The sequence below is a fragment of the Lissotriton vulgaris genome, chromosome 7 (assembly GCF_964263255.1).
Source record: "Lissotriton vulgaris chromosome 7, aLisVul1.2, whole genome shotgun sequence".
Classification (NCBI taxonomy): Eukaryota; Metazoa; Chordata; class Amphibia; order Caudata; family Salamandridae; genus Lissotriton; species Lissotriton vulgaris.
Window position 1 is genome coordinate 1547475134 of NC_141695.1, and position 25990 is coordinate 1547501123.

The window sequence follows — 25990 nt, forward strand, 5'->3', positions numbered from 1 at the left end:
GCGCCATGCTCGTGACGGAACCACTCCGTCACGAGCCTCTGGCGCGCTGTGCTTATGACGGAGTGTTTCCGTCACGGCCCCGTCCGCTCAATAGAGCGTTCAGCGCAGGCGCGAAATCGCTGCCGCGCAGTTGTGGCGGCGGGACCGTGACGGAACAACTCCGTCATTAGTACAGCCCGTCCTTCGCTGGTGACGGAGTGGTTCTGTCACCAGCAACCAAAGGGTTAAAACCAAGCATTTTTCTGGGCATTCTATCTTCACTATGTCACATATGAACAGAAGGAAAGTGCATGCTGTGAATGTGTACAACTGTGCTCAGGCAGGGCACATACATTGAGCAGTGATTTGCATAAAGGATTGGTGAATGTATCAAACTCCAGCATACTACGAATGCAGAGCTCTTTAGAACAATCTAATATTAACTCCAAATATTCTCAAGATAAGTGTCAAGTTGGTTGAGATGTGCAGGGAGCATTTAAAACGCTACAATCTATTCACTACAATGCAGGTTGTGGGCCATGAGCTTGAAGAATGCTCATCGCTTCCCCCAATACCCAATGATTTGCCCAGATGTTGCATCAAAAAAGGTACATCACAATTCAATGTGTATGGTGGTGTGAGGGCCTAAAAGGCTCACGCCTGTTCATTTGTCCACTGCCTTCCAAGAGCACAAGTTATCCTTTAGGAAGCAGAATGCCACAACCATTTAAAGAATACATAGGCTGTGATGTCTGCAAAGAGCTTATTTGGAGCAGTGTGATTAGTCCCATTGTAGGATAGGGTGCTGACGACTCAGCATGGCTTAGACAAGACTGAGTGTAGGTTTCCAAAACGTCAGTTTTAGAGCAGTGGGTGTTTTCCCGAGGAAACATATGTATACGTTACCCAGACCCCTTGATTGACACAAGAACCCCCCACGGGACTTGCCACTCATCCTGCAGCCATCCACCTCTACTTCGGTGGATCATCTATATCAACTCCAACAGTTTTTTCACACCAATAGTCGCAACCCAAGAGTCCTGGGACCACTATCTTACACCATAAACTGCATTGATAACCCTTCTGCACACATGTCTTTTGAACTACATAATCATGTGATGTTTTTGTCCACAACCAAACGTTTTACTTGCAGTGAAAACTTTTAACTATGTGATGGCATTGTATGTATTTAAGTATTTGGTATTTGTATAGTGCAAATCTAGCTGAAAGGCAGTGGAAGCTTCACAGGAATAATGGCAAATGTCAGTCAATGAATGAAGGGCAGCTGGGTTCTGAGAGTGGGGGCGGACTGTTACTTTGTTGCAATGTAGTATTCTTTAAAGGTGTGCATCTTTATTGTGCATATGAAATCTACGTTACATGTATTGATTTTAACATTTGGTGCAATACATGCTTATTGGCTGCTTCAGGGATCAGGCTATATCTAAACACTAGGGGCCTCATTTATGAAAAGTTACGCATCGCTGCGTGAAAACAGCGATGCGTCACTTTTTACTGCGCACTCCTTGCGACACCAATGATGCGTCATATTTAATGTATGACGCATCATGTCGCAAGGACTTACAGATGCGTCAGTATTTCTGACGCATCTGTAAGCGCAAAAGTGACGCATTGCTGGAGTGTGTCACAAAAGTGACGCAACTCCAGCAATGCGTCCTTTCACATGGGGAAAGCCCCATGTGAAAGGGCTTGCGTCAGTCATACGCCTGCTGTGAGGCAGGCGCAAGATTTTGACGCAACAGCATCCTAAAAGTGACGCAGGGAAATCTCATAGATTTCACTGCGTCACTATTACGAGGCTTTTTGCGGGGGAACGCCCCCTCTGCATACATTATACCTGACGCAGGTATAATGTGGCGCAGGGGTTTAAAAAGTGACGCATCTACCTAGATGAGTCACTTTTTAAATATGGCGCAACAAGGCGCATTTTGTACGCCGCTGGTGTGTCACAAAAAGTGACGCAACGGCGGCGCGAAACTGACGCAAGGCCTCATAAATAAGGGCCCAGAATAATAGGAATCAGACACAAACATATCATTGACACATGATCAATGTTAGTCCATGATATGTTATTTTACAATTCACACCAGTTTCTCCCATTGAATTAATAATTATGAGACCTACTAGATTAAGTGGACAGAACGTTGGCAACTTCCACTGACTATAGACGCCAAAGATTAGGTAGTCATAGGAGGCCCTTCCTATGACTCCCGGGAAATTCAAGATAAAGGCTTTTAGTCTATGGTAATGGGTGCACATGGTTGTACGTGGTGCTCATCTGCACTTATTATTGGGATGGGGACTTGTTTATCATCATCACCCTTTGACCCAGAGCAAATTATTTGAGTGTTCTATTCAATTAGACATGGTGATGTTCAGATGCACTCTTTGCCAGCAAAAGCTGCTTGTTGGGAATTCTAAGCTCTATTGAGACTTCAATACCTTAGTTGCTTAGTGTGCTTTGGCTTACATTGAACTACAATGTTTCATTTTTCAGGAAGTGCAAAGGAAAGAGAGATTTTCCAGAAGGCCCGAAGCAAGTTGTTTGGTGGCGCAAGCAGAATGGCAGCCTTCAGTCTTGCAAGAGAGGAGGCGGCACCCGCACAAAAGCCTCAATTCTCTGGAAAGTTTTTGGTGGAGGGCACCCCTGAAGTTGGCAAAGAGATCAGCTTAACATTGTCCCTCAAAAACGACAGCTCGGGCGACCTGAAAATTGACGTGAAGACCAGTGCCACTGCCATCACCTATACCCGCAAACCAGTGAAGGAGGTCATGACGGAAACCCAGGCTGTAACCCTGGGTCCAAATGAAGGTACAATCACTACAGTCTCCCAATATCTGAGCACTAGACCTGTTGGTCATTTTCAGTTCCAAAGATAACAGGAATGCAACAGGCAAAAAATATAAAATTCAATTAAATTAACAAGCTTTGAGTAAAAATGGAAAGCAGTGATCAATGTTACATTCCTCAGCATATTAAGACAGAAACCTCAACGATATGATCTGATCCCAGACATTTCCAGGACATAGTGAGGGTTTTATTACAGCTGTTTTGAAAGACTGAGGGACTCATTTATAGTGTGGAGAGAACAGAAAAATCCTCTAATTCCTGGAGAAAGCTCAATGGCCTTCAATACAAGTTAAGGGCTAAATTGTGATCCCTGTTTGAAGGCGTGCTTGCAAAGTTACCAGTATCATGTGTTGTGTGTTAATTATTTCAACCTCACAGTTTTTCTGATAAAATCCTGCAGGCCAAACCTGCCAAAAAGTATCAGGGGAAAAAAGGCCAGAAATAAGGCAAAGCACGTGAAATTTGGTATTTTAAAAAACGATCCACATGACTCAGAATAGTAGGACATTTTCGGTTCCCTCCAAACTTCAAATGAGGTTGAGTTACTCTCTAACACCAACTTTGTTAGCAATCAATTCAACCATATGTATGATATCTCTGAATGCAGCATTGCTAACTCTTACCAAATATGTTTTTTACATCTTGGATGTTCAGGCAAAATGGGCTGCCTTGAGGCTCCAGTAGGCTCCAGGGGAGGCACCTGCTTTCCACCCAGTTGTCTAAGACAACCAAGTTGAGAGGTTTACACTGCGCATATCAGGCTGGCTGTTGCAAGACAAACGGAAAAAAGAGATAAGTGCAGTGTAAACTAGTGAAGTGAACAACACTCTCCTGCTGCCAGTCAGCAGCAGCCCTGCCCACAACACTGCTCAAGTTGGGACCACAGAAAAATAAAATGGTAATTAATTTTATTACCATTCTTTTTCACTTTTGCTGCCCTAATGGGGGTACTGCGGCTGGCTAGAGGAGACATGGACCCTATTTCTTCCTATTTCCAGGGACGTTTGGTTGCTTAGGTTGATTGTTTCTATATCTATCCCAAGTTATCACTCATTACATGAAATGTTGATCTATTAAATTTCCTGTGCTCGCTGCTCTGTGTGGAGCTATTTTCCAGCATTAAATGAAGTATTGGACACAATTATGGAAATGGCCAATATTGTTATGGTGCTGAATACTGTGCACAAATCAGTAAGTATTAAGATGTCAGTGCCACAACTATGTAGCATTTTCAAGGCAATGGAGTAACCATTATGTCATTGGAGAAGACCAGGGCTCTTTACCTTTTGTTTCACAACAGCTTATTTAAAAATGATATGATTACGGAAAAATGTTTTGATAGTTGAACTCACTAAATTTATCCTAAAGGGCCAGATGAAGTAAGCATTTTAACTGTCACAAACATTCAATTTGGAGTTTGCAATTGTTACAATGTTTTTTCTATGTATTAATCGAGGGGCATATTACCAAGCAATATCGATAATTATCGCTATTGCTTGCTTAGAGACAAAAATTTACTGCTGAGCTGCGGCGATTTTTCTCGCAGATAAACCTTGGTATTACCAAGGTTTGTTGCAAATGCGATAAAAATCGGCCACAATGCATGAATATCGCTGAAAAGTCCGCGATATTCATGCATTACCGAGCTAATGCTCTTAGCCATGTTATCCACCTCCAATTGGATAACATGGCTAAGAACTGCTCAGGGCAGGTGTTAGCTTTTGGACATATTCGCGCTTAGCGCGAATATCTCCAAAAGTTGGTAATGGGAGATAGCGATGTTAGCGACAGTTTCCAGTCGCTAACATCTTGGCACGCCCACTTTGCATGTCATTAGTGATAAATATTACTGACATGCAAAGTGGGGCCCATGATGGTCGCTATCTCCTACTAGCTGTCGCTAACTGGTGTTAGCGACAGCAGGGTAATAGGGAGATAATTTTATCTCCGCTTTCTTGGCTTTTAAAGCCAAAAAAGCGGAGATAAACCCCCTTGATAATATGCCCCCCCGTTCTAAGAATCAGAACATATTTTGCACTCCTAGTATGGGACTCCAAATGGAAAGTGATTTGGTATCTAGAAGGAGCTTCATGCAGGCGTCCTTTCCAAATACCTAATCGTATTATATGTATCCGTATTTTGTGATCTAAATCTGGCTGAAAAATATTGAAAACGTACAGACAATGTAAATGAAATGAAATTGGGGTAGTAATGCATTTGCAAAAGGGAAGGGTTCCCTTGAGACCCGTTCCCTTTTCTGAATGTGGAAAATGCTGAAGAGTAGGTAGTGATCCAATGTTTCCTTTGGGGAAATAGGCTGCAGTTTAAAAACAAATTGCTTTCTTTAACCCCTTAGCTGCGGCGGCTATTCCGGCGCAATGCTAAGGGGGCCGCACGGCTCTCCCGTGCTCGTGACGGAACCGCTCCGTCACGAGCCTCGGGTGGGCTGTGCTTGTGACGGAACGGTTCTGTCACGGCCCCGCCCACCCAACGGAACCCTCAGCGCAGACGTGGAATTTGTGCCGCGCAGCCGCGCGAGCGGGCCGTGACCGAACCATTCCGTCACCAGCACAGCCCACCCGAGGCTCGTGACGAAACGGTTCCGTCACGAGCACGCAAGGGGTTAGAAGTATTTATAAGCATGATGGTCTTCCGGTGACCTGAGCACCTCACCATACCTGTGATGGCCTCCAAAGGTAGTGAATTGCAAATGTCCTTAATATTCATAAGGTAGGTTACATTTTGTCCCATTACGACTCAGAAGTTTAAGTACTGACTTATTACTACAAAGCTGTTTCTTAAGACTCTTTACTGGTTGCAAAATTACTGGTTGTAAATTGCAACAAGTATTCTGCGACCAGTAATACCTCATCTGGGCCAAGGTCACCCAAAACAACAAACCTGTGGGAGAGGCATAAAATAATAGAAATAAAAAAACGAATGTGATCTTGTTGTGAGCAGAGAACATGCATGTGATATAGCTTGGCATGTAACATTCACTCATCTCTTTAAATGTGACTCTACTGGAAGGCATCATCACATTCTGACAGAATATGTTCAACTTTTCAGAGAAACAAATTCCACTGGGTATAACATATGCCCAGTACGAAGGGCGTCTGACCGAGCACAACCTGATCCAAGTAAATGCTGTGTGTAATGACGACAAAGGTGGAAAACTGCTGGTGGAAACAGACATTACACTGAAGACCCCGCCAGTTATTGTGAAGGTAACAAGAGGAAGATGGGCTATTGGCCGCTACCTATGCATCACACCGTTTTCATGTGTAAGACTCTGCAGTGCCCTAACAATGCTTATCCATTGTGTGTCAACAGTGGTACAGAGTTCACTTGTAGTTACTGCAGAAAGCAGATATCCAGATAAAACAATGATGTTGATTATTAGGGTGAGGGACCCCCTCCGGTACCTCATCTACTTATCACCCGGAATGCTGTCTTCCACAATCCTCCAGAATCTGGGAAAAGTATGGTACACACCCTGCTGATTTGCATGAAACAGGCTGATTAAGGGTACATCCCTACGGGTTAGTATGGAACAGACTTGTCAGGAGTACAAAAAAGGTGAGACCACTCACCAGAGCCACTCTACTGTGTCCTCACATAGCATCACTAAACGACATAGCATCACTAAACGACACAGCATCACTAAACGACATTGGAGATCAGTCCAGTGGTGAGAGACTCCACGTTTAAAAACTGTCTTCATGCAATTGCATTTGATCCTTTGGGAAAACCTCCTGCAAAACTAGGAGTAACATAATGACAGCATATCATGTAAGCGCTGATCACTATAGTAAGTACTCCATCATTACTGTAACCCGTGGCCCACCACTGAATGCTTATTGAGATCCGGGGACCCCCATTGAGTCATTACTGGAAGCCAGGCCACAGCCTAAGCATTTGAGATGATTTGAACCACAAAGAAATACACACAATTAATGAAAAATGTATTCATCAAGCAAATACATAAATGATGAAATATTTTATGTAATTCACAAACAAATATATAAAAAAAACACAATTTAAATTTTCAACTTAAGGTTGCAGCATTCCTAAATTTAATGTAGGGCACTCATTGTCCATACTACAATCTGTTTGATGAACCCACACTGCTCCCACAAATCCGTCTGAGGATATTAACTTAATTTTTAGCCTCCAATTTAAAATTCCTTCATGTTCACAAAACATTTTAAAATGTTCATCTTTACATTTTGCTTCTTTATTTCTATAGACTTGATTCATCTGTTAACATTATTTAATTTTCTAACCAGTTACAAACCCCATGAGAAGGCTTTGTGGACCCCCCAGGTGTCCCTGGACCACTGCTTAAGAACTGCTGCTATAAAGTATACCAGGTCCTGCTGCTTAACCTAAATTGCAACATGCAGAAGTACAGATGCTCCATTCTAAGGCCCGTAATTTAAGTTTTGGAGTAAAATCCAATCCCTGTGCAAATGGGAGTTTGAGCAAAAATTGGCGTACCTGGTTGTGCTGAATATCACATCCTTGCTGTGGTATGCAACCTTTAAAACGCAACTTTTACCACGCAGTGCTGTTACAACGCATGTATTACAATGAAAACCATTACAACGCATTACACTAGGGGCCGCTCCAGGATAAGGAATAGTTTTAATTTACTAACCAAAACCTTCCCTAGTGTCCACGGAGACTGGAGTTGGAATAGTAAATTAAACTATGCACTATCCAGCACCCCCAAGTGTAATGCGTTGTAAAGGTTTTCGTAGTAATACTTGCGTTGTAACAGCATGCGTTGTAACGTCATACATCCCCTTGCTGTTTTATGCATGACAGATATTGCCAGCAAAAACTTGCTCACAGTTTTTGTGAAATAATATCCGATTAAAAGACAAAAGTTTCGAAATTCATAGCAGTATATAACACGTTTGCATGTTATGCCTCATTTTTATCAGGAAAATAGTAAGTGTTATTTCCACACCTCATAAAAATTCTGAAGTATTGGTATTGCTCAGGGGAGGTAAGGCCCTTTATTTTCCGCACAACTGAGAATCAGGTCTTTGTATTAGCCCACAAAAGGGCCCATCACTCCCTTGGGCATTTACCCATATGTTTAGGGAGAACTTGACTACATGATGTATAAATTGTGTCTTGTGAACCTTGGTAGTGAGTAGCATTTATTCCACTAAGTGACCTGGCACTCTTGGGGTGTGAAATCCTAGCTATTTTATACAATTGTTTCTTAAGTGCTAATCTTCCTCAGAACCACTTTTGCATTTCTGTGAACGTATAGTCCACTGTTTTGATGTCATAGTGTACATTCTAGAGTTGCAATTAAAAATAGTACTTGGCGCACAGCCCTTAAAAAATCTTTTGGCGAAGCAATTGTAAACAGTTATTTTAAGTTCACTCACCAAACAAATTTCGGATTAAAAAGGCCAATGGTGTCTTTTCAGTGTACATTTTCCTTGAGGGGGTGATTTCGGGCAGTGATGCAGGGCGGGGGAGGGGCAGGGTGGAGGGGTATTAAAGTACGGATTATGGCCTAACGGAGGTAAGTATATAAATCGATAAATAAAACGATTTTTTTGTTGTGCGTGCGCAGCAAAAATTGTTTTATTTATTGATTTGTATACTTACCTCCGTTAGGCCATAATCCGGACTTTACTACCCCCCGCCCTGCCCCTCGCCGGCAGTGCGTCACTGCCGGGCAGCACTCCCTCCAGGAGCCGCTAGTGGCAGTGAAAAATACCCCAAAGTCTTGAAATTGCACATACAAAACTTAATAGACCTGTTGTCAACTTCAGGAAGTTCCCATAATGTCATTAAGTGAAGAGATTGATCTATTGTATCATCAGCATTAATTTGAAATTGTCCTCAAATGAACAATGATTTGCTTTCTGCAATTAACATGAAACAAGGATGACAATACACATAATGGGGCTCATTTTCAATGTTTTGGCCTAGGGCAGCGCCTCAAGTCTTGTTGCTGCTCTGCCCTACGCCAAATCTAAAGGGCAGGGATGCTCAGTATTTACAAGATACAGTGTATTCCTGTCCTTCCTGCCAGCGCACAATATTGCGCCTACTGCCAATGCAGGCACCCTTGCACCATGATGCAAGGGAGGCTGCGTGGTTGGCAGAATTGTTTTTGTGCACAATGGGACACCTTCCTGTACAAAAACAAGCCATGGAGGTGTTTTCCTTTTTTCTAAGGGTGCTGCAGAATGCAGCATACAAAGAAAGAGGAGGAAATGAGGAGAAATAAACATATTTCTTCTCGTTACAACTGCCCTGGGGAGGTTTACAGTGTTGACGCCAAGGTATACAGATCCTTGCAAATCTGAGACGGCGTCAAAACCCATCAGTGTTACGTGGAAACACCCAGCGCGAAACCCATGAAACACCTCCCTGACAGTGTCAGGCAATGCAGTGACTTGTACTGCTTTACCTTACACCATATCTAGGAGGCCATGAAAAGTCACACAAAGTGGCTATGTGTGGCTTCGTAGGTACGAGTCTGCACTCAATTGTAAATGTAAATTGACACTTGTACAGCACACTACTCACCCGCAAGGGTCTCAAGGCGCTTGTACGAATACCGCTGTGAAACCCATCCTGGCTTTCCCTGTGAGGCGTCCACTCCTGGGCACCCCCAAGGTGAAGCCAGGCATCCTTAGCGTTGTGGGGGCCGTTGTGGAGATTAAGCAAGCTATTGCCCAGAGTTGCAGAGTGGAACTCCATGAATGGAATAGGCACCGAGGCGAGAATTATCAGGTCCATGGAATTTTGAGCCCAAGACCCACTGAGGCGGGGAATTGAACCCTGGTCCCGGGCCAGACCTCTGCATCAGGGTCTGCCACTCTAACCAATGAGCCACACTATTCCGCCAGAAGGGCACCAGCACATCGTTAGAAACTACACCTGGGATGCATACTCAGAACATCATTGCATTGCATTTGCACTTTAATCCAGGGTTTTCGTAATATACAAAGGAAGATCACTAATTACTCTGAGCAAAAGAATTGATGGACAAACAATAGAAATTATTATTATAAGAGCGTTTTAATAAAAGAACAAAGACAGCGCACTTTAACCCCAGAACAATGTGAAGGAAGACATTCGAATTAAAAAGTACCTCAGCACAATAGCACTTTAAACATTAGCTCTTGCACTTTAAGTTTGAGTTTATTGAAAAACACTCTGTTTGCTGGAGAGTCACAAAAAGGGGATGTACCTGCAGGGCAAAGGGCTTGTAAAGTGCCCCAATGTTTTTAGACATTCCTCACCAGACAGATTAAATAGCCAGGCCGACAGTTTTTCAAAGCAACATGAAACAACATGAATTGGTGTGAATTGCGACCAAGTTGGCAATAAATGTTGGTGAAATCAGCATGCAAATCTCTAAAAATCAAAATTAAATGATCATATGACGTTACAGAACATGTTTAGTTGTCCAGTAAACTATTGAAGGTGAGAAGGTGAGGGCTAGTTGCAGACAGTTGCAAGAAAGACAAAATTAGAGAGAGAGAGAGAGAGAAAGAGAGGAGGTGGAAAAGGTTAATATAATTATAGGGTTGTCACTTCAGTTTAGAAGAGACTTAGTTAGTTGGTAAGGCCACTATTTCATGTTAGACCAATAAATTACAACCACAACTTAGTAGCACCAACAGGGACTCAATTCTCCCTTCATTTCTGATTAACTGTCAGACTAGCACAAGTGCATACACCCCAACAGTCCATGTACTGATGCATTCTCACAGCATCCACACTTAACATTCCACATTACGTCCTTCTAACCCATTTATACAAAAAGACACACCAAGATATGAAAATAACTTTAGAAGAGCATCAGACTATGTGGGGTTGAGAGGGTGAACAGATGTAACGGGAATGGTGTATAGATTGAACAGAAGAGATACGATGAATGGACTCAAGATGTAGGTTGAAGGCACCTAGTACAAATATGTGAGGTCCTCACATCTCTTTCTGAAGTTTCAGTTCTTTATGACAGTTGTCTTTCCCATGTTTCATTCCTCCCTTCACTCTTTTCTCCTCCTTCTCCAGTGCCCACAGGTCTCTTGTCTCCCCAACGCAACTTGACTTAGACATTCCAAATAGCATGCTTAATAAATATCATAAATCCTTGTTTTTCCAGGTTTCTGGGCAGGCCAAGGTGAACCAGCCTCTGCAAGTGGAGGTCACATTTACCAATCCTCTTGCTAAGGATGTGAGCAAATGCGAGCTGGTGGTGGAAGGCAACGGTTTACTAGAGAAGCAGCTGAAAATAAGGTAACAAAGGTTATTGGTTGCTGTTGTGGTTTGCAAGGTCAATCCTTGAGTCTGATACGCTGAAGCTTTTGCCGACGTGGCGGGGAGATGGGGCAGATTGTAAATGAAAGAATACATTTATAAAATTCCACTGATCAGGATTTTGGTTTGGGCAAAGAACACATCAGAATCCAACACACTTTTAAATAATGTAGTCAATTGTTTAACAATTGTGCTTAATCTGCAGTCCGGGGAAACCCTTGGCCTCAATCACTTGTTTCGCTTTTTAACCAGGGCCGGACTGGGAACTTAAAACAGTCCTGGCAAAAATTCAAACTTCAGCCCCCATGTGCAGAAGTGCTAATGTGTGCTAGAACCAGAGCAACTTTTTAAAGTTGCTGCTGAAATCGTGTAACATGCACCACCACTTCTGGAGGCCGAAACCGGCCTCCAAGTGTCAAAACCGGCCTCCAAAGGCTCCAGCCTCCCGGGAGATTGTCCGCTTGCCCGGCTGGCCAATCCGGCCTTATTTTTAATTTGCCAACCAAAATTTTCACTTGCCATATTTCACACCACTGACCACAGCAGATTGTGTCTGCTTTCTAATTGAGCTGCTTAGTGGATTGTTCTTCTGCCCAAGTCCTTTGTAATCTGTAGGACAGGGATGCTGCCAGAGGCTGGGCCCGTAATATCTGAGGGGCATATTGCCAAGCAATAGCGATAATTATCGCTATTGCTTGGTTAACGGGAAAAAAATATCGTCGAGCACCGAGGATTTTTACCGCTGAGATACCTTGATATTATCAAGGTTTATCTCAAAAGCGGTAAAAATCCTGCGAAATGCATGAATATCGCTGAAAAATCAGTGATATTCATGCATTATCGTGACAATGCTCTTAGCCATATTATCCACCTTCCATTGGATAACATGGCTAAGAACTGCTTTTAGCAGGCGTTAGCTTTTGGAGACATTCGCGCTTAGCGCGAATATTTCCAAAAGTTGTTAATAGGAGATAGTGATGTTAGCGACTGTTTTCAGTCGCTAACATCTTGGCACGCCCACTTTGCATGTCATTAGCGATAATTATCGCTGACATGCAAAGTGGGCCCCTAAATGCCCGCTATCGCCTACAAGCTGTCACTAACTGGTGTTAGCGACAGCTTGGTAATAGGGTGATAAAATTATCACCGCATTAGCGGGAAAAAGTCCCGCTAATGCGGCGATAATGTCCCTTGGTAATATGCCCCTGAATTCTGTGGGGACTTGCACTCATCTAATTCATTAGCCTTGAAGAACCCCGCCATGTGCCTTGCTGTTTGTCAGTGTAGGTGTACTGACACTGATGTTAGAGGCCTCTGCTGGCAGAATGCCACCAGCACGCCCTGTGGTCTCTGGCGTGGAACCTGCCCCACTTCCCCAACTTTATGTGTGAACAGTGCCTATTTCTGAGAGATCGACCATCTCACGCTTTGCGTGTGTCTGAGGATAACCACCAGGGTTTCCTGTCCTGCCTGTAAAGTGGTCTACCACACTCCAAGCTGCACTCCAGTACATTCACCCTGTAGAATTCTGAAGCACACTGCTACCTTGACTGTGCTTCAATTCCTTCTCTTAATAATGGACCTTGAACTGTATACCTAATGATACAGTTGAAAGACACTGGAGGGGGAAAAAGGTAAAACCAGCTGTGAGAAGTGCATGGCGAAGCATTGGTGGTGAGTGGTATCCTCCGTGAAAACATATGAACTGGCAGCATGGTTGTTTAAATGAAGGTAGCAGGAAAAGAACAACATTTTGGGATCAGATTTATGAAAAGAAAATAGGGCAACTAAGCGCAGCAACCAATGCACTGCGTTGCGCTAGGCACGAGAGAGCTGTGCAGAGCCATGCTTGCTTTAAGTGGCCTGCTGCTTCTCTCTTTCTCTGTGCTGGTGCTGTTTAAGACTGCCGCAGACCACACACACACACTTTTTAAACAAAATGCAAAGGTGTGTGCCTTCTACCTGGATGGGCATCCTTATAGTACAAAATCCTATGCCTAGAATTTCTACATATTGGGGCCATATTTATGTATGGGTGGCATCTTTTTTGCATCATGCAATGGGTGTGCATGTGCAACGCAACCCTAAAATGCAATTTATCAAGCCAGGCAGGGCCCCGCACCTCAGTGGCTTGATAAATCCAGACTAATGCAATGTAGCATAAATGGCTATGTTGCGTTACTCTGCCCCAGGGAGGCGTTCAATGGGTGGTACGTTGATGTTCCCACGCAACACCAATTGATTTTGATGCCAGATTTAACATTACTGGTAGATCTGGGAATGTGCCAAAATGCTATGCCTTCCGTGCCGTGCAGGCCTAACAAAGAGAACTATCTTTATTTCTCCTCCTGTTTCCTCTTTCTATGTGTGTTGCAGAATGCAACTCACAATGAAAGAGGACAATATCTCAGAGGATTGCTTTTGCGTGGGAGGGTGTCCCTTCCTGCACAAAAACAATACTGCATACAATGCACACAGCCTCGCACCATGCACATCATGAGCCAGCACTGGCAAAAGGCGGGAATGTACTGTTTAGTGTTATACAGGGCATTCCTGCACTTTCCCTGTCATGCAGCACAGCAAGGTGGTTTGTTAGCTGCGCTGTGTGACTTTTACATAAATATTCCCCTGTATGAGTACTATACAGTGAAACAAACAAACAATGTATGAAATTTTAGGAGAAATTGAAACATTTCTCCTGTTTTGTGACTGCCTCAAAGAGGCTTTATTTTTTTGCCACAAAGCTGGATTGAACATTTACTAGGCAGGGGTTTGAATCAAAAACCATAGGTGGCTTCCTTGTATAGCCCAAGGACCACTAATGGAATGTCCGCTTCTCACAAATTAGGTCAAAGGAATGCAGAGCGCTATTTATGCTACAAAATGGGTACTTTTCTAGTACTAAATAGTTTCACACTTAAAAGTGAATACAATATCAAGACTTTGAGCCACTTTCTGTCATTGCTAATTTTGCGGGACCTTGAATATTTGGCATTATAGTGTGGGTGAATTTTTGCATTTCGTTGAAAGGGGCTTTGAAGAACGGAATCCACTTTACTTTCAAATACACAACAAAATGCAAATGCAATTTTATAATATCAAAGGGGTGTTACCAACACCACAAAACATTTCCATTGAGCCACGCCCCTTAGAGGATTGTGGGCCTTGTAGTCCATGATTTTACACAGTTGTATTTATCGCTGGTGAACACGGAATTGATTGCAACATTACATAATCATATATATAGTGTCCCTGACAAGCCCATCATCACTTTCAAAAGAGCTTATAGCATGCACAGCAGACTAGTGAAACCAAGTCCAGAACTAGCACAGGCAGTGACTGGTTAAACAGAAAAGGCTTCTACAAATGTAGTTCTTGCCGTGCGTGCAAGTTTGGACAAAATATGACCCACTATGTCAATACTTTCTCCGGCGCCAAGATCTCAATCAGAGGCAATTTCAATTGCCGCACGGAGTTTGCTGTGTATGTTCTGGCGTGCCCTTGCGGCTTGTGCTATGTAGGAGGTACGAGGTCGCAAGTGCACGTCAGAATATTGCAGCATCTCCGGGCAATTGTAAACCATGACCCAGCCTACCCCGTGGCACGACATTTTAATTCAGTACATGACAGGGATCTGTTGTGTTTGAGTTACTATGTCATAGATGCAGTGCCACTACAAAGATGGGGGGGCGACAGGGACAAGATGTTGAGAAAGTTGGAAACCCAATACATCATTGCGTTGGACAGTAAACAGCCCTATGGGCTTAACGCTACAGAAGATCTTCACAACTTTCTGTAAACTCCGGCTTTCCCCCTTTTTTGTCCATTTGAGGCCCTTCATGGTTATTTCCACATCTGTGGTTAGGAGTCCGGGTTGCATCCCACTCGGTAATTTTTATCTCTCTTCTTGTATACTTTGTACATAGGCTGTATTATATTTTCATATCAGCATTCCATTTTTTGTTATTTTTGGTTAATTTTAGGGTTTTTCTCACAGTTTGTTCATCGCTCACAATCAAGCACATGTACACAATTAGCACTGGTACTTTAAAAGAAAATGTTTTTTGAGTCTGTACAGTGTATATAGTATCAATATTTATGATGTATATAAATTCAAGTACTTAGAATTTTTAATAAATATTCATTACATGAGCTGAGGGTTTCATGGTTTAGTTCCAATTCACTTAGATTTTAGGATCGCATGATTGTTTCAACTGTAGGCAGAATTAATATTCACAAATCTGATGGTTGTTCAAATATTATCCGTTACTGGTTGTTTTGCATTCACGCAGCAAGGATACAGCACCAGTCACTTTATTAGCCGCGAGGCGCTTCTGCATTCATGCAGTTATAATAAACGGTTATACACAGCCATGGGATATGTGCAATAATTACTAAAGGAAGTGACAAAGGTTTTTATATGCAATATTTTAGCATTATAAAATCATGAAAAATTATTTAACATGTATAAACAGAATTAATTTGTTATACAGTATTGTTTCAGGCAAAATGTATTTTTTTTACTAAAAGGAAAAGTCCACAACAGTCTGTTTTTTACTCCATTATGATATGTGTACCCTTTCTATGCCAATGTTTTAACAAACCATGTGATGCACTTTAGGAGGTGTGGCCCATAGGAGGGTTCAGGGAAAACAAGCATTCAAAAATGACAGGCTGACTCATTCAATGGTGTGTGATCAAGAGTACTAGCTACTCGAAACGCGTCGCCAGGAAGGTTTTAAATAAAAGCAACATCTTGCCTGAGGCCGTGGGGTCTGTCTCCGTCTTTCACCGCGCTGCTGGTGTGGTAGTCAGAGGATTTTCATTAATATATATATATATCTATATATATATATATATATATATATATATATATATATATATATATATATATATATATATATATATATATATATATATATATATATATATATATATATATATATATATATATATATATATATATATGTGTTAGAAAGGGTTCCCCACTCAGTAAGTCACAGGAAACACAAAAGAGACTCGCACTCCAGGGTCCGTGTTCGTAAATCGTTTATTGGCAACGCGTTTCGACCAGGCGGTCTTCTTCGTTAGCCAGTCACCATTTTAAAGTGCACCAAGGGAGTAGTGAAAACTGACATAGAACCACAACCCAAATTGAACTACAGTGATAGTAAGAACTAGAAATGAAGTGGAAGAAAGATTTGGCGGTGCAATCTCTTGTAGTAGCTAGTGCTTAAAGTTAAATACAAGTCACATTTCAATGTTTAAATAAACAAACCAATAAATGTACGATAAGGTAACCACATAGAATCAATGAAAACCAAGTTTGTTCAGGCCAAGTGGCCAAGGTTCTAAGCACTAGATACATATATATATCTCTTGGCACCACATTGAGTCCAAAACAACAACTACTTCAAAAATAGAGGCCAAGTGGCCATCAGTTACTTATTGACACGAAGAATATATTACACATCTGACATTTGGTCAAAACATTATCATTGGCAAAGGAGGCAGAAAAGAAATTTAATTCAATTAAATTAACGGGAAAGACAATATCTTTGTCCCGGCCAGGTGGCCGAATGGAATAAACTAAGGCTACTTAGTGCGCTGCTCCTATAGCGTTACCTATGTATGTGTTAACTAACAGTCAAGAAATATATGTTCTATGGGGGGGGCTTGGTCACGGGGAGTGAGGGGGTTGTCAGGTTAAAAAAGCCAATCCATAGATATGGCTACATTTAAACAAAAGTGCTAAAATTGATTCTTTTAGCACTGTGATTAGTGCAAGAGGTGAACGCTATACTATCTGTTGAGAGCCTAACAGGACCTACAGCAAAAGTATGAACCTGGGTGTGATTGTGCAGTTAAAACGTGGGTTACAGGTGATGTGCAAAGGAGGGAAAAGGGGGAAATATAAGCCAAAGTGAGGCGGTGATGGGTTACTCATCAGGTGTGAGCTGCCCCATGTGCATGCCCTGGTAGGTCGTGACTCGGTCGTTTTGTCTAAGCTCTTCTGTGAAGCTCCTAACTCCACATCTACAACAGAGAGGGCCCTCTCTGAAGGACAATGAGAGTTGGACATTGCAAACACAACAGCTGGGGTTTGGTATGAGAGGAAGGTCAGGTGCAGGGGATAGGTAAGATAGTGTAGAGGCCTAACATAGGGTTTTCAGCCAATATGCACGTGTAACTCCTCATCCTCATTTAGGCCAAAGGGGTTTATCGAATCCAGACGGATGATGTACTGGGATTCCATGATGCGTAGCTGCTTGAGTCTGTTGCCCCCTCTCGGATTTGCAGGAATTCTGTCAATGCCAAAGAAGGAAAAATGATTAACATCACTATTATGGAAACGCAACCAGTGGCGTGCAGTGGCATAACTCATGTCAACATTCTTAATCGCCCACATGTGCTCTAATATACGTTTCTTTATTGGGAAAATGGTGCTCCCAATATAGAATTTGGCACATGGGCACACAATCACGTACACACAATAGTCAGTTTTGCAGTTCATAAATTTACCAATCACTTCACTCCTGCCTGTAAGAAGGGGATAGGACTTGACATTCTTGCTAGTGGCACAGGCTTTGCACTTGCCACATTTGTAAAAGCCTTTTTGTTCTTTTAGCCAATTCTTTTTCTTCTTAGGTGCCTCAAAGTAGCTCCTCACTAACATGTCCTTTAGAGAGCGTGCCTTTCTGTACGTCACCTGGAGTTGTCTATTGATCGTTTTGCCTATGACCGGATCACTCTTTACAATGTGCCTGTGTTTCTTCAGTATTTCACGCACTCTGCCTGCTTCTACACTATACGTTGTTATCATCCTGACATTGTTGGATTCGGGGTTCCCAGTGGCTCTCACTTTCTTTTTTGTCAATAGTGTCTCTCTATTCCTTGCTTTGGCTTTTTCTTTGGCCACCAGCAATACCTGGTTGGAATAACCCCTGGCCTTAAATCTCTGTGTCATGGTGGTCAGCTCTTTCTCAAATGCCGCCTCTGAGCTGCAATTGCGCTTAGCGATTAGGAATTCTCCGTATGGGATGCTGTCCTTGAGACTTTTAGGATGGTGACTTCTAGCATGTAAAATGCTGTTGCCTGAGGTGAGTTTCCTGTACAGGCTGGTTTGGATGGCTCCATCCACAATTCTCACTCTAACATCTAGAAAGTCCATTTCTATTTGGTCTGTCTTGTTGGTGAACTTCAAATTAACCCCGTTCTTATTGAGGCAGGCAAGGAATTTGTTTAACTCAGGTTTGGTACCATCCCAGATCAGAAAATATCGTCAATATACCTGGTGTAAAAGGCAATGTGACATGTGAGATTGGTATTTTCTTCTGACCATAAAACTTGTTCCTCCCACCAACCCATCAGCATGCAGGCAAAACTTGGGGCAAAGCAACTTCCCATCGCCGTGCCCACCTCCTGTTTAAACCAAGTGTCATCGAACAGAAAGAAATTATTCATCAAACAAAATTCAAGCATTTCAAGCAGCATTTCAGTTTGTTGTAAAAAGAAAACAGATCTATCCCTCAAGAAATGTCTACATGCTTTCAAACCATCCGCGTGTCTGATACACGTATACAGTGAGACCACGTCTACTGTAACCAACCAGAAACTGTCCTCCCATCTGATCCCATCTATCTTAGTGATGAAATCCGTACTGTCCCTACAGTACGAGGGGATGTTGAGGACATAGGGAAAAAGGAAAGTATCAAGAAAAATGGATGTGCTTTCAAGAAGACTGCCATTGGCAGAAACAATGGGCCTACCAGGTGGGTTAGTGTCGTCCTTGTGAACCTTTGGTAACATGTAAAAACAAGGGGAGACTGGCTGTTTCACATATAAAAACCTGAATTCTGACTCCGCTAGCAGATTCCTTTCTCTCCAACCCTGCAGTTTCTCATGGTAGGTTGTGATACTGGCGACATATTCTTCTATGTTAGACCTCCTGTAGTTGCCTGATAATTCCAGTTGTCTGTTTGCCTACTGTCTGTACAGATTCACATCCCAAGAAACAACATTCCCACCTTTGTCAGATGGCTTTATTATGCAACAGGGGTCAGCATTAAGTGTGCCAAGGGCTTTCCTCTGGTTTAGCGAGAGATTATGAACATGTCTATTCTTGCTGCTCTCCCATAGAGAGAGAAGATCTCTAGTAACAATGTCATGAAACGTCTCTAAGTTGCCATGTGGTGTGATAGGATTGAAAGTGGATTTAGGTCTGTGATTCGTTACACTTCGTCCTCCTAAGGACAAGCCCATGCTGTCAAGTATCTCAGAGTCACTCAAACCACTCACAGTTTGTGACTAGCTATGGACTCACTCTATTGTGGGTGGATGTTTGTATTATCATCTATCCCCCAAAACCCACCTTGAACATCGCCTAAACCCCTCCTATTTTAATGTAAGCAATCCCCTTTGTAAACCCACTTCCCAGGCCCCTGTCACATTTGTTATACAAAAACTTATGTTCACATGTCTGGAGATCTGCAACACTTTGGTAGAACTCTCCACATAGAAAAGATAGGAGAGGAGTAGGAGCAGACATCAGCCCATAGGAGAGAAGATGAGGGGGCATATTATCAAATAGGGCGTGGGTTTCCAATAGAAGCCCATGTTCACACCAGAACATGGGTTTCTATTGGAATTCACACGGCCAGATTATCAAGCCAATTATCGCTGCTTTAGCGGGAGTTTTCTACCGCTAAAACAGCGATAATTTTTAACGCACTGCTTGATAATATGCCCGATGTTTTTTACAACCACAAAGAACTGCAAGCAGTATTTGCTGCATGTATGGCCTTTTCAGTGAAGGTCTTTTTTGGCTTCATAGATGGCTTTACAGTATCCAGCATGCATGTTTGAAGGGTTGGGGCATTTCATGCATTCATATAATTTTTGCCAGCACTCTTTTTTGAATGTTGAGTGTGTTTATAAGACAATGAATCCTGCCTGCTTTCAAAGTGTTTGCCCTATTGTGTGAATGCACTTTTACCCACTCCCTGAAATTTTTCATTTGTGTGAGTCTGGAGGAGAGATTTGGGTTGGGCTGTCATGTTGAAATTGTTGAGGTTGTTTTCTGCGCTTGATCTGAATGTGTTTGGGGTCCTTTTCACATTAGCAGAGGTTTTGGGTTTTGAACTCTCTTTTTTTGTGTTTCTTGGGCGGTGGCTACCAGGGTGAATGGTAGGGTTTTGTGGTCAGACTTAATAATCTTTTTTTAGAAATGTTGTGATATTTGGGCTTTTGTGGGGGTTGCTGACGATGACCTTTGGTGTGTGAAATCCTTGTAGGCATGACTTTTATATTTAGAATTTTGCAGAGGACAAGAAATTGTTTGATGAGCGGATAGACTCATCTGTAAGCCAGAAGTCAATATCTAGTGGGATGAGAATGTTTTTGGATATGATGAGAGTTGTGAGAACAGTGATGATAAGAGTTGTATGACCTTCTTTGTGTGACTTGCCAGGAGATACCATTTTCGTGGAAGTGCTCTATACTGGCTCCTATAATTTCAAAAGAGTTGTCAGGGTTGGTGAAGGCGAATGGTTCTAATATGATTTTGCTGAATTGTGGCTACACCTTGCCTCTTCCAGGGAGTTTGATCTCATTTACAAGTTCCACAATGCTGTGACGCTCTGGAACACATAAAGTGTAACAGCCATGACAAAAACCCTGAGAGGGCACTGCACACTGATTTAAAAAATACTAAAATTGACTCATATTACTTAGAAGATCAGCAGCCCCAAGCATGCAAACTCTCTTAAACTGGCTCTACCATCCCCTCAAATGTTTATCATTTAGTAACTGATGAGTGGTTCAAAACAAGATGCCTGATGCTAGACCCGCTATAATGTTGAGGCTATCACGGTTTAGTCTCCACGCCTTGCTGACTGGTGGTCAGTCGCAGTTCCAGATGTGAATGAACAGCACCCCGATCCTTCAAAAATCAGTCTCGTAGGAGTGTGGTCAGTGCCACCAACATTTGTAATGAACATTGTAAAGGCATATTGTGTGAGAGTCTTGTTACTTCTATCTAATGTGAGAGAAAGCCAGTGCCACAGATTTATCTTTTCTATTGCAGAGTGCTCTAATCTGGATGCAACCAATGTGTTTGCCGAATGTGTGTTGGGTTTGCACCATAGACTGAAATTTAGGGAATATGCCACTGCACTTTTTAGGGAGATCCTATGAAGTCTTTAGGTGCCTACAGTTCACTGTTACTGGGTACAATGTATTTGGGGACTTTAGGCAGTGGGTGTGTTAAGCATTAACAACTGTACCAGGAGAGGTGGAAAAGTGTGTAGTAGAGGTAAATTACCAATTTTTCTTTTTTTTTTTACTGAGTTTTATATATCGCAAACTTGACCCGAATCGGGTAGCAGAGCGCTTTACATAGCCCCAGTTGCATTACATGAGGATACATTCATTTTTGGATTTTAAGCGTCATTGCCGAGAGTGAGAGAGGTGTTGTGCCCACTACTGTAATACCGCCTTCTGCCTATACCCTCTGCCTATACCCTTGCACCCAGTTCTGTGACCATATCTGCATCTCCTGCACACTGTTCCTGTGTCCATGTTGCTTGTGGCCAGCAAGTTCTGCAAGACACATGTGGGTAAGAGAGACAATGTTGAATATGGGTGGTTAAGAAAGAACTCATGCTTGCGAGAGAAAAGAGGGTGGCAAAAAAGAGCAAGAACCATGTTAGTGGATGGCTAACCCATGGTAAGCAAACAGGGATTATTCTCCAGAATGTATCATGAAAAATGGCAATGGGGCAATGGACACTAGAGATCTGAATACTGGCTCACAAAGTCAAGATAGAACTTTTTTATCTGCAGCAGTTGCCACTCGTGATTGTGAAGAGGTTGCAAGAGGAACGGATTTTTGCAAAGCAGTAATTGACATCTAAGGTTTGGGGAAGTGAGAAGAAAAAGCTTCTAGGGTAAACACCCAATAACACATACCTTTGTGGGGTTGAAAAACACTTGCAAGGCCTCTAACACACTAATATACATTTTTACGGTACCATTTAATTCAACCATCTCTGATACATCTAATAAAGACCCATTTTGGCGCATTACTATAAATTTAAATTATGAGGACATTATCCTGTCCCATAATGTGCAGAATGGAGTTAGCTGAAGATAATGCAGGCATATAATGCTGCAGTATCACAATTTTTTTAGTTCAATCTTTTTAGAGAATTCAGACTTATTATTTTTGTAAGTTATCCATTAGGGCTTTACAGAGCACCAAAGAGTCTAAGCAGTTGTAACATTTACTTACAAATCTATCTAGTCCTAGTAGAGATTTCACAGTACGCATCTGTTTTGCCCAGTGGTAGTATGTAAATGTGGGACACAATAGACTTGCTTCCTCAACCAGACTAATCAGCTTTAATAATAATATTAATACCGACATTTATAAAGCGCAAATAGCTACCTCAAACAGAGTTGTCCCGGCGCAACAGAGCTTACTCCTAGAAATGTTAGATATTTTTTGTGCCAGAAGAAAGTCTCAATTCTCAATTCAAGTTTTGTAAAGGAGATGCCAGGCTGAACAAAGGACAATAACATAAATAAAAGGACCAGTTTTAGATAGTTAACACTAGCAATCAGAAGAGATGGTAGAGTTTTGCCTGGGTGTGGTAAGTTCGTGATTTCTTCCAATTTTTCCTAAGAAGTAAATGATTAGAGGTTTACATTTTGAGGCACAATAATCCATTATGTTTACCTTTCTCAGAAATTGCACGTTTTGGTGAAGCAGGAAGACCCTGAGTAATTTGTTGTATTTGTTTGTAAAACATAAATTTGTACCCTGTGAATTGAGCAAATCTATTAACAATATTTGTTCACCTGTGTGACACAGCCTGGCAACTGCTGTAAAAATCAAGAGATTATCTGCATATTGAACACCTGCAGATAGAAAACCACAAGGCACAAATGGAGGGATGTCCACTAATCTAGAAAAAGAAATGTAAAAGGATTAACTTGAATGTTATGAGATGACTTAAAATAAATTATCAATTGCTTTAAAAACTTATCAGGAGGAAATATATGCGTTCATTAAAAGTAAACTGATAACCTACTTGTACATCAGTCCGATATTAAGCAAAAAAAGCAGATTAGGCAAAATACTGAAAGCCAAATTACATATAAATGTGAGAAGAGTAAGAAAATCCATTTAGCAACCTCTATTCTTTGCTCTATTAAGAGCCCATAGATAAATTGCTGAAAGGTTGTCACTTTTTCCAGTTGTGCTACTCCTTATAAGGAGGAATTAGTTAAATTCCTATTGAAGCATGAAGTGGCAGATATGGTTGACAGGGTAAAAAAGGAAAAAACACTGCGCCCTGATGGGATTGAGGTGAAACTCTGAAAAAACCCATTTATAGAAGCCTATCTGAAAATAATGGAAGTGGTGAGGAGCTCTGTTTACGGCAAAGCACAGTTATAGCTGTTTATTTACTAAAAAATCTAACGCTTAAGGAATCAACGATTACTGTTGTCTTTGTTTTCATATATTTTCTCTGTTCATATTTACAATACGAATGTTTAGGATTTCATAACATATATTGATTGTGCCTCAGCTGATTCCCATCCATTCATGGTGATCACAGCGATTCTGGTAGACGCAGAGAAAGGCATCAGGTTACTGGAGGGAGGATGCATCTGGAGCGTGAGGAATCCATGAAAATTCCCAACAGCATTTATGGGAACAATGCATGAATATTTGCAAACAAATCGCATTCTGTTTGAGAGAGGAACTAGACATGGTGCCTAACTTCTCCATTTCTCTTTTACTTGTTGATTGAGGCGTTGCCTTTATCCCTTAGAGCCAATCACAAAATAGAAAAGGTTTCTGCTAGGACATGCTACTATGAAGGAATCATTTTTTGCAATGTCAGGGAATTGTTGATGCAGACTTTCTTGGATTTCTAAACTTTAACCCTTGTGACCCAGGTAATTTTTAGGCAAGATCTGTATGTAAGGAGATGGAGGAAGAGGCTGACCTGATCGATTTATGTTGTTCGATGATGAAGTCCATAGTTGGCCCATTAAGGCTGGATCAATGTAGAATTTTTGGTCTAGACATTAATTATGTAAATGAATCCTGTTCACATTTTTTGTATGTAAATTTATCACACATCGATATCCTTGATATCTGGCATGGAGCCAGCAATTATGGTTCACCAAGGGACGCCCCTGGCAAAGATTGTTCCCAGGCATCCCTTCACTGAAAGAATTATAAAAATTTTGTCAACAAAAACTTAGATGAAGATGATAGAGCATTACTGGATTTTGGTGGAGGATACTCAGTGGCGGCTCCGCCGCTAAGGAGGAGCAGCATGGCCCCACTGCTTGCAGCAGTAAAATAAATAAAAACATTAAAGGATAATAACATGTTATTATCATTTTATGTTTCGATGCTGTGTCAGCGTGGGGGCGGGCAGGGCTGCTGTTCTTACAGGGCAGGGGAGGAGTGTCTTGGACTCCCAACCTGCGCATGAATGTTTGGACGGCCCTCTTGGGCCACCCAGAACATTCATGTGTTCTTTCCCTGTCTCCATGCAGGCTGCATTACAGGCTGCATTACAGCCTGCATGGAGAACATGCCCAAGCCCCAATCCCCTGGCTCAGCGCTGATCCACTGGCTCAGACCAATCACAATGCTGCATTTCAGCATTGTGATGGCTCAGGGGAGCTCTGGATCCGGGTTCTTCCAGCTTCCCTGTTCTGGCTGGAGAGACAATTGGAGGGATGGAAGAGGAGAGACCCGGTAATCAGGTAAGTTTTTATTTTTTTATTTTAACCCCCTCCTCCCCCGATCCCTGCCGTCCGCCACTGATGATACTGTCTTCAATGGTGGTGTGTTTCTTCGATGGATGGAGGTTTTCTGGTTGATAGTGCTCTTTGTATGTAATATGCCAGGTTCAGTGGAGAAATATAACATTTAAGATTTCTTCTCAATTAATAATAAAATAATTTATTTTTATATGCCGTTTGCAACCACACATTTAATAAATATGGTCAAATTCAAAAAAAGTTTTGCTTCAAACATTTCCTAAAACGAGGCAAGCATATTACTTAGTTTAGGTATTAGGCCAGGACTTCATCAGTTGTGCTAATGATTCTGAGAGCAAACATGAAAAGAAAAACTGTTAGATTTATGTATCTAAAATTCTTTGCTTACTTTCATCTGCACTTTCAGGTTAAAACCGAATATTGATATTTACTAAAAGTCAAACTACAAGTAGCCAACAGTGCTGTCCTCTTGTTTTGCAGCTTGAGTCCTCTGAAGATGAATCAAAGATCTGTAGCCCGGTTTGAAATTATTCCCTATAAGCCCGGGAAAAGGAACCTGATGGTTGACTTTTCCTCAGATAAATTCAGTGATGTGAAGGGATCACAGAACATCACCGTATCTGCAGCTTAAATCTGTCTTGTTGCGTTGCTGACGATTGGCCGCTATGAATGTAAAATATTACCTTTTATGTAAATTTCTGAAGAATGCTATTGATTATGTTAGAAAGGGCATCCAAATAAAACATTTTCATACTTTAAACATGTGACTCTTTGTAATGGTTATGTTTGCTGTTAATGGGTAAAATGTGTTACACATATCAAAGTCTAATAGCTGCAGCCCGCTTGAAATTCAAGAAGGCTTTTCATTTGTCTCAGGTACATCCTGGTGCATAGACACTGGATTGAAATGAAAACATGATTCACATGGACTTGGAATGTAGTTAAGATGGGCATTTCTGTACTTTAAAGGGTTTCTTCAGTAGTATGTGCTACTAAGCTTGAGAGTACATGTCTCCATTTTCA

At 41.9% G+C, this 25990-nt stretch overlaps 1 protein-coding gene across 1 annotated transcript in view; it reads left to right on the forward strand.

Annotated features, from left to right (window-relative positions):
- The window catches only part of LOC147705980 (protein-glutamine gamma-glutamyltransferase E-like), a 101775-nt gene extending 76048 nt beyond the window's left edge, over nucleotides 1–25727 (forward strand). Inside the window, exons 10-13 of the mRNA XM_086932436.1 lie at nucleotides 2498–2812; nucleotides 5921–6078; nucleotides 11004–11137; nucleotides 25448–25727. Of these exons, the coding sequence (XP_086788562.1) occupies nucleotides 2498–2812; nucleotides 5921–6078; nucleotides 11004–11137; nucleotides 25448–25598 (758 nt within the window). The 3' untranslated portion in view covers nucleotides 25599–25727. The remainder of the gene's footprint in view (nucleotides 1–2497; nucleotides 2813–5920; nucleotides 6079–11003; nucleotides 11138–25447) is intronic.
- Nucleotides 25728–25990: the final 263 nt, after the last annotated feature.